At 36.2% G+C, this 14,998-nt stretch overlaps 1 protein-coding gene across 3 annotated transcripts; it reads right to left on the reverse strand.

The window, feature by feature from the left end:
- Positions 1-142: 142 nt before the first annotated feature.
- LOC127640061 (NACHT, LRR and PYD domains-containing protein 3-like) lies at positions 143-13,921 on the reverse strand. Of its 3 annotated transcripts, none has more exons than XM_052122437.1 (15): positions 13,802-13,921; positions 12,705-12,853; positions 12,523-12,609; positions 11,800-11,916; positions 11,599-11,706; positions 9,910-10,017; positions 9,498-9,535; positions 7,590-9,384; positions 6,566-6,739; positions 5,948-6,121; positions 4,805-4,978; positions 2,878-3,051; positions 2,613-2,786; positions 2,310-2,483; positions 143-1,563 (listed from the first exon to the last, which is right to left on the reverse strand). In XM_052122437.1, the coding sequence occupies exons 2-15, from the start codon at positions 12,746-12,748 to the stop codon at positions 1,533-1,535; spliced, it is 3,372 nt and encodes a 1,123-aa protein (XP_051978397.1). In that variant the 5' UTR covers positions 12,749-12,853; positions 13,802-13,921; the 3' UTR covers positions 143-1,532. The 3 variants fall into 3 exon arrangements, with proteins under 3 accessions (XP_051978397.1, XP_051978395.1, XP_051978398.1); XM_052122435.1 differs by having other exon boundaries at positions 9,498-9,547; XM_052122438.1 differs by lacking the exon at positions 11,599-11,706 and having other exon boundaries at positions 9,498-9,547.
- Positions 13,922-14,998: the final 1,077 nt, after the last annotated feature.

Raw genomic sequence — 14,998 nt, forward strand, 5'->3', positions numbered from 1 at the left:
TTGTGGTTCATTTGTATCTATAGCTTTTAATTGAAAGAATCAATCATATAATTTATAGGTGCGTATAGCTTCTGGATTGTTAATATATGAGAGTAGATAAGCTCACAGTTTTTCAAAGCAAACATGGGACAGATTCATTGACACTTGTGTTTTAATTCACTAAAATAACAGAGAACATGTGAGAACAAATTGTTATTTTAACTTACAGAGACATCAGGTATGACATACATCTTGAATCATATAAATAAAACATGAATACATTTGCCATCAAGACTTGCTACTAAAGAGAGACTGTACGGCCCCCTACTGTACACACTGAGAATCACAGCATTATTAATGCTCTGATATTATTTTACAGTAACAAACTAGAGACACTGCAACCATAAAATACGTCACTTCACAGACTATATTGACCATAATTGGCCGTTTGATGATACAATAAATAAAACAATATATGCAATGACACACATTAATAAAACTAGTAAAGAAAAGTAACAAAGACAAAGCCTTAAATACAAAGACAATTTTGATGCTGGCTTGACAAAGCTTAGCCTGAAAAAGTTTAGAACAGTTTCAATGTTATAAAAAAGTATATTGAAGTTTGAATCCTTGGGCAATTTTAGAAATGCACTCAGTAACTTACAGTGACATCTGGTGGTGTGGATGCAGCATCATTCCAAATCAAATGTTTTCAGTTACAGATGCCATTGTAGAAATTAATTATTCACAATCAGCCATTATTCATTTAATCCAAGAGTGAAAGTGTCCAATAACAAGACTGTTACAGAGATTACAGTAAGCAAGTAGTATTCAGCTGGTCATGTGATTCTAAAATGGCAGCCCCCATGAGGAACCCCATGTAGAATAAAACATCTTTTATAAGGTTACTGATGTGACTGGAGTCCTCATCTCATGTGAGCGCTCATGATTTTATACATATGTTTCAAAATTACCATCCAACTGATGACAGACAGACAGACAGACAGACAGACAGACAGACAGACAGACAGATAGATAGATAGATAGATAGATAGATAGATAGATAGATAGATAGATAGATAGATAGATAGATAGATAGATAGATAGATAGATAGATAGATAGATAGATAGATAGATAGATAGATAGATGTGTATTTATCATCAGCAGCTACATAAAACAACAGACTCAGCAAACCTGCCATTCTTCTTAACTCACCTGTTCATCTGAATTCCAAACAGCTCACAAATGACATATTTGTTCACGCTCAAGAACTATGAACTTTGACAAGATCTTTCACCTGATTCATGTCACGCACATACGACACAAATCCCATGATGACACGTTCCAGGCCACGTTTCAAGATGCAGTTTCTGTGAGTTCACTTCCTTGTTGGTGTAAATAATTTAGATGATAAAAACAATAAGAAATGATGTCTCGCTGACACCAGCATTTAGTTCTCTTTCAGGTCTGCTTGGTGTAACTGGTAGAATAAAACTTCTCAATTTCTTCTTAAGTCCATGTTTTACTCTTCACAACACTTTCATTAGTCGTCCTAATCATCACAGTTGATGAGTGGATACAATCTGTCAGTGAAGAATCAAAATGAGCATTTTGGATATTCTTATATAAAGATTGAAATTTAAATTGGAGATTCTCAAAAAGCCTCTCAAGAACATGCGCAGGCCATGTTACCCCACAAAAACTAACTAAATAAATAAGAAATTATAAAATGCATGAAGACACTAAAGGTGATTCTAAAAGCACATTTCCTCCCAAATTGTTATTAACATAACATACAAAAAATTATCATTACTGTATGTCCACACACAACAAGGAGGTTACCCCATGTGACTACCCTCCCTATCAACCAGGCCAATTTGGTTGCTCAGGAGACCTGGCTGGAGTCACTCAGCACACCCTGGATTCAAACTCACGACTCCAGGGGTGGAAGTCAGTGTCTTTACTCGCTGAGATACCCAGACCACTGTGCCATTCCAGTTTATATTTATATTTAATTATATGTATTCTATATAATATATGAATCTATTTTATGTACTGTATATTTGTATTTTTGGGGGGAAATATTAACCAGATATTTCTTTGTGAGATTCACCTAAATGTAATCAGCAAATATTCCAAAGCTTAATTATTAGATTAGATTAGATTATTAATTATACAGACAGTTTATTTGTTTAAATCATTTTAAACAATTTTCAGAAATATTGCAATAAATCAGGATTATTTATCAAGGTATGCCTTTATTGCATAACAAAGAGTTAATAGTGATTGAGCAGCCATTAAGAGCGCACATGAAGTGTCAAACACTTACTCCAGTTTTTCTAGTTTACAATTTGGATCCAGCAGCAAATGTGAGAGCTGCTCAGCTCCTGAATCTGTCAATTTATTTCCTCTCAGATCCAGTGATCTCAATTGTGATTGGTTAGAGCTCAGAGCTGATGACACAACAGCACATGCCTGTGCTGTAAACCCACAGTATGTTAAACTGCAAGAGATTGCGCAATTAAGATTACTTTGAAGGGCACATCTTCCATACATGCAAAAAAGTCACATATTCTGTGTAGTGAACAGATAAATTTTTGGATGAAGTATTCTTTGAAGGAATATATATTACCTCAATGACTGCAGTTCTGACAGGAGATTACAAATTCCCACTAAAAGCTGCTTCAAACCCAAGTCCAGTATGTCATTAGTATTTAGGTTCAACTCTCTCAGATTTGAGCGTTTGGATTTGTTTGCATAACCAATCACCTGGCAACTTTTATGTGTGATACTGCAGTTATTCAGCCTGAAAAGTGCATAGAAAGTTTATTAAGTTTTTATGATTTGATTTGTGAATATCTTACATTACATGAATAAACAAACTGGAGGCCTGTTACCATAATCTCTCTAGATTAACACAAGGATCTTCCAACACAGGGAGCAGATGTGTGACTCCTGCATCTGTGAGGTAATTAATGCTGAGGTCCAGTGATCTCAGGTGTGATGGGTTTGACTTCAAAGCAGTTGACAATATCGCACATCCTGCAGCTGTCATTCCACAGTCTGAAAGGCTGAAATGTGACAGACATACAAATGTGAACTACAGTATTGTCATCACTGCTGGAAATCCCTTTTAAGATAGAAGCTGTGTTTTGGAACATTTAAGCTGGTCCAAGCAAGACAGACGCTAGTCCAAGCTTGTCCTTTTCTGGTCCAAGCTGGTGGATCAGCTACCATGTTCCAAAAAAAACTTAGTCTCCCAGCTTGAACCTGCAATTGACCTGCTTGTAACAGCTAAAGACCAGCTTTGACCAGCAATTAACCAGCTACTTTGTCCCAAAACACAGCTATCAACTTAAGATGGATTTTCTTGCAGGGCTTTGCGATCAATAACATGCTAATTACTCATTTACAGGAATTAACCAACATGATCACACAAGGAATTGACAGGCTGCTTCCAATTGTTCTCATTAACACGAGTTCTGGTCCTGTGGAAACCAGGAAGTAATCACATACACTCCAAGACATGGGTAATTATCCTGTGGAAACCAGGAAGTAATAACATTCAATCTGAGACATGGGTTCTGGACCTGTGGAAACCAGGAAATAATCACGTTCACTCCGAGACAAAGGTTCTCTTCCAATAGAAATAAGGAAATAATCGTATTCACTCTGAGACATGGGTTCAGGTCCCATGGAAGCCATGAAAGTAATTACTCCGTGACATGTGTCCTGGTCCCGTGGAAACCAGGAAGTAATCATGTTCAGTACGAGACATGGTTTCTGGTCCCATTATAACCAGGAAGTAATCACGTTCACCCTTAGACATGGGTTCTGATCCAATGGAAATCAGGAAATAATCACGTTCACTCTGAGACATGGGTTCTGGTCCAATGGAAATAAGGAAGTAATCGCGTTCATTATGAAACATGGGTTCTGGTTCCATGGAAACCAGGAGGTAATCATGTTCACTCCGAAACATGGGTTCAGGTCCTGTGGAACTCAGAATTAATCACATTTACTCCAAGACAAGTGTTCTGGTCCCGTGGAAACCAGGAAGTAATCACGTTCACTCCTATACATGGGTTCTGGCCCTGGGTGAACCAGGAAGTGGTCATGTTCAATACAATTCTTGGGTTCTGGTCCTGTGGGAACCAAGAAATAATCGTGTTCACCACGAGACATGGGTTCTGGTCCTGTGGAAACCAGAAAGAAATCATGTACACTCTGAGACAAAGGTTTAGGTTCCATGGAAACCAGTAATTAATTGCGTTCACCCTGATACATGGGTTCTGGTCCTGTGTGAACCAGGAAGTAATCATGTTCACTATGAGACATGGGTTCTGGTGCTGTGGAAACCAGGAAGTAATAAAGTTCACTATGAGACATGGGTTCTGGTCCTGTGGAAACCAGAAATTATTCACGTACATGCCGAGACAAAGATTTTGGTTCCATGGAAACCAGGAAGTATTCACGTTCACTCCGAGACATGGGTTCTGGTCCAGTGGAAACCAGGAAGTAATTGTGTTCAATCCAAGACATGGGTTCTAGTCCTTTGGAAACCAGGATGTAATCAGGTTCACTCCAAGACTTTAGTTCTGGTCCTGTGAAAAACAGGATCCAGAGACCCTCCCTTCGATCACAAGAGATACATTTATGATGCATGTTAATCCCAGGTGTAATCTATGTTAATTACTGTCATTTGATCAATAGCATGTGACATTATTTACTCATCCGAATCAAATAGTGATCTTGTTCAATTATATAGTGTGTTTTCCAGCACATTGACACTTTGTACTGTGATTATTTATGTCATTGTGTTACCTCAGTCTCTCAAGTCTACAGCAAGGGTTCTTCAGACCTGCACTGAGCAGTTCCACTCCTGAATCTTTAAAATCATTTGAACTCAAGTCCAGATGTTTCAGGCTTGTAAAGGATGATTGAAGAGTTTGGGCTAGAGCTGAACAGCTTTTCCTGGTCAGTTCACAAGCCATCAAACTGCAAAAAATATACCCAATTTATATTGACTTGTTAAACAGGCATCAGATGGGTTGTTAAAAGTACAATCCACTGTCAGTGCAGGAAAAGTAATCTGATTCTGAAAATAAATCTTGCACAGTTTATATTTTGGGAATATAGGCACGATTTACTCATCATTTACAAATGTGGTGGAATTTGCATAATATTTTTTTTTTTTCAGAAAGAAGCATCAATTTAACATTAAACCTACCAGACAGAGTCAGAAATGCAATAAGGCTTGGGGAAAAAAATGTGTCTGTAAATGACAAAAATGCCCCCAAAACTTCACCACAATTAATTTTGTATTATTATTTTGTGTGTGTATGTATGTGTGTGTGTGTGTGTGTGTGTGTGTGTGTGTGTGCATATTATTTCATACAATATAAATGTATAGGTAACAGGTAATCTATTTATATCTTTAATTTATTTAAATAATTGAATGAATTAAGATATTTGGCAAAATATTATGACATTTATATTCAATAAGAAAATAGTAGTCCTTCGTAAAGGTAAAAAAAAGAGCATGATTCAGAGGTTGCATTTCCACTGACAGGTAGGTGTAAGGTTTGATTAGGATGTATGGTTAATAAAATGTGTAGAATAAATAACATAATTTACAATTAAATTTTGGTGCCACTCTGTAGGCATTTCACAGAGTGCTGCCAAAATAACAACACTTCCAGCTTCATTCAATGGAGCAATGCTTGAAAGTTCGATAAGCATAGACGGATATCAGCTGAAGAATTTTCAATCTACTGTAGCTGAATTCACAGGGCGGTAAGTGTGGATTTTTGTGATTTTCATGATCATATTATGATAATACCAAAAACCATGCAGTTGAGTGAGTGACAGTAATTGTCACAGCAATTGTAGAATGACCCCTAATGACCTGTTATATACAGGTGTACAGTATATTATAGCCTGTAAGTTTTATATATAAGCACCCACCTGAGTTTTTCCACTTTACAGTTTGTGCCTGTCAGCACATCAGAAAGCATTTTCACACTTGTATCGTGAGGCTTGTTGTGTGTTAAATCAAGCTCTCTTAAGTGAGAGGGGTTTGATCTCAGAGCCGAGGCCAAAGAAATACAGCCGTCTTCACCAATGTTACAATAGAAAAGTCTTCAACCATAAAAATAAAAAATCACAAATGAGATATATTTATAATTTCTGTTGTTTCTCCTAGACAGCAATAGCATTAATAGAAATCAAATGGAGACATTTCCTGCTAATGAGACCCAAGTAATTTCATATGTGTTTCCTAGTTTCAAAAGAAATCCTAAACTGTACACAGATTTGCTAAAATACATAAGTCAACAAACAAAGTCAAAGATCTAAATCCGAACTGAAACATTTCTCATGACATTCTTCCAAAAATTATCAGAGCTATGCCAACTGCATAAATTTTATGGCCCTATACTTTTATGGTATGTCAAAAATGTACTTTAAAGTGTTTTAGGAAAAACATCTGAATAAAGTTGATACTTAAATGAAACATTATTAAGAACACTATTATGTCTTCTGATCTCTTTGACATCCCATGCAATGAATGTGAGATGTTTCTACCTTAGAGTCTCAAGTTTACACTGAGGATTCCCCAGTCCAACAGCAAGATGGTGTATTCCAGAATCCTGAAGATTGTTGTAACTTAAATCCAGTTCTCTCAGACATGAGAGGCTTGAGCTGAGAACAGAGGTCAGTCCTGCGCAGCTTTTCTCTGTCATGTTACAAGATCTCAACCTGAAGACACAACCAGACACAAAACAATTCAGTTACATTGATTGATGCTCATAAATGTTTGTTTCTAATCTAAGGCCAGACACGTAGTCTTTGCAGGTATGTGTATATGTAAAAATGTGGTTTAATGCATTGTTGAAGGAATGACTTCTATGATAAGTATTTTCTTTCAGGTCAACTACTCTCATGGCAGAGCAACAGTGAATGTCGCTGTGAAATTTAAAGTTAATCAGTCTACATGTTTATATATCTAGCTTCAAGAATGATAACACAGACATGTTAACGCCAAATACAATTTTAGGTATTGCAAAATCGTAAGATATCATACAACGTGGCTCATACAAAAAGGTATGACTTTTAGACCAACCAACTGACAAACAGAATTTAAAATCGATACAATACAGGCATCAAATTTTAGCTAGCCTCTTTATAACACTTTATAAACAAATCTGGTAACTAATTCTATATTTATTTATGCAAGCCAATTACTGATGTATGTCAATAACCTGTAATATGCTTTCCTTGTCATGTTCCATACTAAACACAGATATTTTAAACCTTCCGTGGTACACATAAGTTATTTTCCTATTAAAATCATGGTAAGGTTTAGGGTTTGGTTAGGGGTTACACGCTCGTTCAAAACCAAGATTTTTCTCTTTTTATGTGGTTAAAAAGGCACATTTTTGTGCAATCCAACTCATACAATTTCAAACTATTTTGCCACCTCGATTTGTCCCAGTTGGTTACACTATCACCTCATTAACTACTGAGGTTTGTTGCCACAAGAGCAATTTATATTTGCATACTTGCGTAAAGTATGTTTCTGACATGAGGAATCCAGTGCGATACCTACATAGCTGATCTGGATACTTTGATTACTGGCAGGAGTCTCAACAATCCCTCATTTGAAGTCATGCTTGGATGAATGAATTCTGTCAAGTTGAACACGTCCAATTCTTCAGCAGATGTCAGCAATATATAAGCCAAAGCAGAGCAGTGGGAAGGAGACAGTTTTCCACTGCTTAAACCATTTGCACTTAAGAAGAGCTGCACTTCCTCAACCAGAGAATCATCTTTCAGCTCACTGAGGCAGTGAAAAAGACTTATTGCCTTCTCTGCTGAAGTGTGGTCCCTGATATTTCCCTTGATATACTGAAGAATTTTTATGGTTGACTCTGGATCACTCCACATCTCCGTCTGCAGTTCTTCAAGAAGTGTCTGATTCGACTTAAGTGAGAGTCCCAGTAAGAAACGGAGGAAAAGGTCCAAATGTCCATTGTCACTTGCTAGGGCCTTATCCACAGCACACATCAGAAACTCATACATTGAAGGTTTTTTGAAAGCACTCGCAATTTTTGCATTTGTTGTTTGACAGAGGACATTTCGCTGGCTGTTGACGAATGTGAAGAAGACATAAAATGCAGCCAAGAACTCCTGGATACTCGCATGAACAAAGCTAAAGACCCTGTCTTGGTGTAGACCTGCTTCTTCTCTGAAGATCTGGGTGCAAACTCCCGAATACACAGATGCAACATTTAGGTCAATGCCACAGTCCTTCAAATCGTCCTCATAGAACAATAAGTTACCATTTTCAAGTTGTTGAAATGCTAGTTTTCCAAGCAACAATGTGCTTTGGCTGTCCCTGTTCAAACCTGCTTTGTAATTCTCATTGTATTTGTGACTCCTTTGCTTGAGCTGAAAAGTCAAGAAGTGTGCATACATTTGCGTTAAAGTCTTGGGAATCTCTTCACCTTCATACTCACGAAACATCTTTTCAAGAACTGTCGCTGAAATCCAACAGAACACTGGGATGTGGCACATGATGTAAAGGATCCTTGATGACTTCAAGTGTGAGATAATCCTGCAGGACAAGTCTGGATCACTTATTTGTTTGGTGAAGAACTCTTCCTTCTGAGGGTCATTGAAACCTCGTACCTCAGTCACCCGGTCAATTAAAGCAGGAGTGATTTGACTGGCTGCAGCTGGCCGAGAGGTTATCCATATCTGAGCAGACGGAAGCAGGTTCTTGCAGATAAGGTTTGTTAGTAAGATACCAATCGAGACTGCTTCGGTCACACTGGAGCAGGTCTTGTTGTTCTGGAAATCTAGAGGAAACCGACATTCATCGAGTCCATCTAAGATGAAGGCGATCTTGTATTTGCTGGAATTTAACACTTTTGTGTCTATCCTCTGATCAAAGAAGTGCTGAAGAATGTATACAAGGCTACATTTCCCTCCTTTAAATCCATTCAGCTCCCTAAAAGGAAGTGGGAATATCATGTGGAGGTCTAGATTGGCTTTGTCCTCAGCCCAGTCCAGGGTGAACTTCTGCACTGACACCGTTTTCCCAATGCCAGCGATTCCCTTGGTTAGCACAGTTTGGATTTGTTTGGTAGACCCAGGAAATGCTCTGAAGATATCGTTAGCTTTGATTGGTGTGTCCCATGTGGTCAGATGTTTAGATGCTGTCTCGATCTGGCTGATTTCATGTTCACTGTTGTGCTCACTGCCTCCACTGTCAGTTATGTAGAGCTCAGTGTAGATGTTGTTGAGAAGAGAGGGGGTGCTGTGCTCTTCACTTCCCTCAAATATACATTGATACCTGTCTCTCAATGCTCTTTTATACTGAAGAGTCCAGATCAGATCCACTGTGAAGATTGACAACAGTGAGAGGAAGTAAGAATGAGAAATATATATTTTTTGGTGTGTGTGTGTGTTGCATAATTTATTTTTATTTTTTTATTTTTTTTTACAAACATACCATTTAAAAAGTTTGATATTGATTCCTTCTTCTGAACTCTGAAAGACAAACTACATATGTGAATGCAAACTTTGTATTATCATGCAATTTATAATCATACAGACATATGCATATGATGATATGGGGGAGGTGGGTGTTATCTTTGTTATCTTTTTGAAGCTTGAGCTTCACATTTACTTTCATTTTATAGACAGTAGCACTCTGGACATTCAGCAGAAATTCTCTGTTTCAGCTACACAAAAGAAAGTAAGTCATTTATGTTTGGATTATTGGATTTACATTTTTTGGTGGGAACAGTTCTTTTAATGCTGCAACATTATGTAGATTTATTGATGATGTTTAACTTTGTTATGTTAAGGACATTTTTTTAAGATGTTTAACAGTTTGTAATATTATAATCCACTGTGAATACCTTAAATCATCAGGAGAATGTGCTATTTGGATGGGTTCTTTCATTGAGGAATTTATTTTCACTGGCACCTTCTGCAATGAGGATTTGGCATCTGCATTTGCCTGTAGACTAATATAAAAATATCAATGAATCAGTTGAACTTTATGGTTAGTAATGCATCCATTTATTTAATGTTTACAAATGTTTTGACACTAAACATACTTTAGTTCTGTACAGGTTGTTTCCTTGTTGAGAGAAATAGGAAGTCCCATCGACTGATCACTTTTCATTGACAATTTAAAGTCATACAGACATATTTGACTTCTTCAGTGGAATACAAACGGTGGAATATTAAAGACATATTTTTAGTAGGGAGACGCTCGAGGGGGAACAACAGCACACTTGAAAGGGATCCCTGTGCTCAAAATGCTTAAGCATTCCATATTCTCGTAGTGAAAAATGGCTCGTGCTTGAATGACCTTGCGAAAGCAAAAACAGTGAAAGTACTTGTGTGATCAACGAAAGTTATCGTGTACACCAGAGACTATTTAGCAAAGACGGGCCACTTCTAATAAAATGAGTGGGAAAAGTTGGAATGCCCAACCAAGAAGATTTAACAGTCAACGGATGTAGAAAGGAAGTCCTGCATCACAGGTAAAAGATCCAACCACCTTTTACAGATAAATCATCAATCATCTCGAGAACGTGCATGCACTTTATCTATACATGCCAGGAAAATTGCGTTTTTTAGCATAATCTGAGGTAAAGAAGAACAATTTATGAAACCAGTGTTGTCAGATTATACCGCTAATTTGAAATATGTACTTTGATACTAATCTTGACCAACCATTTCTGAGATTGCGGTGTTCCCACATTCAAGTAGATTGGAGCTGCACTGTGATGACTGGAAATGGCCTCCCGAGCGCATTCCAAAGATGGCCGCCAGTGGACTGACTTGCTACAAAGATTTTGCGTACACCCATGAACACACAAGAGATCATGGTGGAAGTCAAGATTTTCATTGTAAGCACCTTCAATTTTGGGTTGGATGTAATGAAAAGTTCTTGTATATCTTCAGAAGACTCAGGGCCGGTACTAGGATGCTGTGTTTGGGGGTGGGTATGGGGCATTCTGACCTTTGGGGGTCAGCAGGTTGATCGTTCGTAGGTCGTTTGTCATTTTGGGGTGTGTGTGGGGGGGCATGATTGTTTTTGCAATTAGTCCATGTGGCCATCAGAATTTACTGGGGGGCACGAGGAAATGCTCTCCCTAGACCCGGCCATGCATTGAAGGCTGTTATTAGTACTATTGGCTCATTATTGGCTGATGTCTCATGTCTGACCGCAATGTGACACAATGAGATGGAGGGGAAGATTTTTTGATTATAACAACTTAAACTTCAGCCCACAAGTTATATGGACTAATTTCATGATGCTTTGTTATCCTTATGAAGCTTGACAGAGGTCCACATTTACTTTCATTTTATAGACAGTAGCGCTCTGGACATTCTGCAAAAATTCTCTGTTTCAGCTATACAAAAGAAAGTTAGTCATTTGAAAGTTAGATTATTGGATTAAATTATTTTTGTGGGAACAGAATTTTAATGTTGCAATGTTATTCAGATGTATTGATGATGTTTAAATTTGTTATGTTAAGGACATTTTTTTAAGATGTTAAACAGTTTGTAATATTATAATCCACTGTGAATACCTTAAATCATCAGGAGAATGTGCTATTTGGATGGGTTCTTTCATTGAGGAATTTATTTTCACTGGCACCTTCTGCAATGAGGATTTGGCATCTGCATTTGCCTGTAGACTAATATAAAAATATCAATGAATCAGTTGAACTTTATGGTTAGTAATGCATCCATTTATTTAATGTTTACAAATGTTTTGACACTAAACATACTTTAGTTCTGTACAGGTTGTTTCCTTGTTGAGATAAATAGGAAGCCCCATCGACTGATCACTTTTCATTGACACACCACTAGGCACAGAGAAAACAGAGTCCTCACGCTGCGCCAACCTAAAATTAAGACATTTTTAATGGTAAAGTGTTTCATTTCTGCACTGCGAGCACCATCAAACAGAACTGCAAAAATATATTTTTTTCAAATAGGTCATGAATACACTCATTCCCGCTCATTTGATCTTTATATTTACATTTATGCATTTGGCAGACGCTTTTATCCAAAGCAACTTACAGTGCAACATGGTGTTAAGTGCCTTACTCAAGGACACAATGGTGGCGGCTGTGGGGCTCGAACCAGCATCCTTCTGATTACCAGTTATGTGCTTAGACCACTACACCACCACCACTCCACTTATATAGTGAACTATGTGAAATTCACTATGTAGTGAACAGTGAATCTATTGTATGCATTGAATAATGAATGTCAGTGGTTTTGAACACAGTATATGTATGAATACATAAAATGTCTCATGTTCTCTCATGCGCTTTGTAGTTCAGCACTGTGACAAGATATTATGATGAGTAGAGGCAAAAATGTACAGATTCCAGTTTCAGATTTAATTACTTGCAAAATGTCAGTGCGGACAGTGTAGTGTACAACTACATTTCTGTTTACTACTCTATTGGCATGTGTATCAGTGGTGGTGTATATGATGTCACCTGTGTTGAAGATTTCCCTCTTTACATTTTAACAGAGGAGACCATTGACTCTGTCCCGGTGAAGCAGGTCTATTTGACTTGTTTAAACTAAAAACAAATCAAATTCAGCGTCAGCAGTTTTTGTGGGTTGTATCAAGTACAAACACACATAATCAAATTTATGAAGAGAAAACATTACAAACCTTAAAGCATCCAGTTCAATTGCTGAGTCCATGTCCCCACTCATTTTAGCTTTATAAACCTCATCAAATGTACAGAAGATAATGTGCCTCTTAAAACATCATTACACCTGCAGCAGCAGAGTATAGCAGATCATCTCATGCCACAACCACTGTATGGAAAACGAACAAAATGACAGAATTCTCATCAGAAAGTGGCTTTTGAATGACAACAAATGTCATTAAAAATACAAAACCTAATTGTTTTTATGTGACAAGATGTTTTAACAGGGTTCAATAGAGTGTGTGGATCACGCAAGTCAATGACTTCTGAACTTTGAAATGATTGTAATTGAAATATAGTTTCTGTATTTATGTACAGGCTATAAGTGTCATTATGTTACATCATAAAAGTGACATTAAAGTTTTAAAGTTTTCGAAAACTTCATTTTGAAAACTGATCATTTATATTAGTGATTTAAAAGATGAACAAACTTTAATGTTATTTTAGTTCATTTTAAAGGCTTTTTTGGTAATATTTTATAATAAGGATTCATTTGTCAACATTAGTTATCTATATTATTTCATATGAACTAACAAAGAACAATAATTATACAGCAGTTACTTAATTACTTAATGTTCATTCAACATATACTAGTCATTGATTTGTATCAAAAGTTGTATATGTTAACATTATGTTAATCAATTAATGTACTATGAACTAACATGAACTAAGAATTAAAATTAGTATTTATATTAACTATGATTAAAAAAGAGTGAATAAACCCAGTTCAAAATGTATCGTTCATTGTTACTTTGTGATACCTAATGCAATGATATTAAATCAAATCTTAGTTTAAGACATCACTTTGAAGTAAATGCATATATCCTACATATACATTAAGCATAAATAATTTAATTATGTATATATATATATATATATATATATATATATATATATATATATATATATATATATGTAAACACATTCACATACACAAAATCCACATTGAGGATGGTCAGGGAACACTGGATTGCAATATTGAAACTTGAAGTTACATGAATTACATAAATATATAAATATTCAATTTAAAAAATCTAAATCATATTTTATTACTCACCTCTCCACAAGATGGATTTTAATTACTTATGAAAATAGAAATATTTTAGCAATATGTCGTCTAGCATTTCTTTGTATTTCAACTGTAGGCGATTATTACTTTGTCACTTTCCTGTTGTTGTATAACTGATGGAATGCTGTTGGACTACATGTACTGTAAATCAACTAGAGCAGATCTTAAAGCTACAGTCCACAATTAATCATGCTAGTAAAATCTGGAAGCACTCCAGTTAGAGGAACTAAGCACTGTTCTACAAAAGGCAGATTTGACATAAATAAAGTGTGTTTGCACCGAGGACTTCTAATATACCTATTGAGAATTGTGCATTAGCGTTTTCATTTTCAAAGGCAGTTAACATTGTGTGTGTGTGTGTGTGTGTGTGTGTGTGTGTGTGTGTGTGTGTGTGTGTGTGTGTGTGTGTGTGTGTGTGTTTAAAGATGTATGCATTTCAATGGAGTAACTAATTACCATCAAACTGAATTGAGCAATCTTTAACAAAATGGCTAATGGATAGTTTGGATGACAACAGCTTGCATTAAGAAAGTATAATCAGCATTAAATTTACAATAAATAGTTTAATAGTATAGTTATTAATGTAATAAAACAAGATAATATAATATGCTCTTTCTGACCATTGACTTCACATGTAAGTTAGTGTGATCACTCATCACATATTAGAAAAACATATCAACATTTTGGGAAATGCTCTGCGTGAACAGTCGTACAGATGTAGGCTAGTTTGCACCAGCTCTGCAACTCTAGGCTACACTGTGTTTTTACTGACTGATCTCGAGCGCAGAAAAGGATGTTAGCATCAATGTTGTTAGAAACAATAAGCATATGGAAAGAGAATGAACATAAAACAGTGATACAAATGTAACAATATTATGATACAATCTAAATAAAACATGTAGTATAGTTATGTGGCTTTTAAAACCCTTTTAGTTTTATAGTCTGTGTTGATGAGTAAAATTTCATAGTAATCAAGTTGTATGAGGAGTACAGTGCACATGAAGGTAGTTTTTGGTTAAAATAATTAACACATTTAAGATGTTATTTGTGATTTACTGATATGAATTTCAATACATAGTAAGACATCTTAACCGTTTTAACGTTTAAAATATATCTATTTTATATATAATTTTAATTCCATGTGCACTTAAGTATCAGGACTTTTAGCACAGAGTTGTGGCATTT

This window comes from Xyrauchen texanus, chromosome 49, assembly GCF_025860055.1.
Source record: "Xyrauchen texanus isolate HMW12.3.18 chromosome 49, RBS_HiC_50CHRs, whole genome shotgun sequence".
NCBI lineage: Eukaryota > Metazoa > Chordata > Actinopteri > Cypriniformes > Catostomidae > Xyrauchen > Xyrauchen texanus.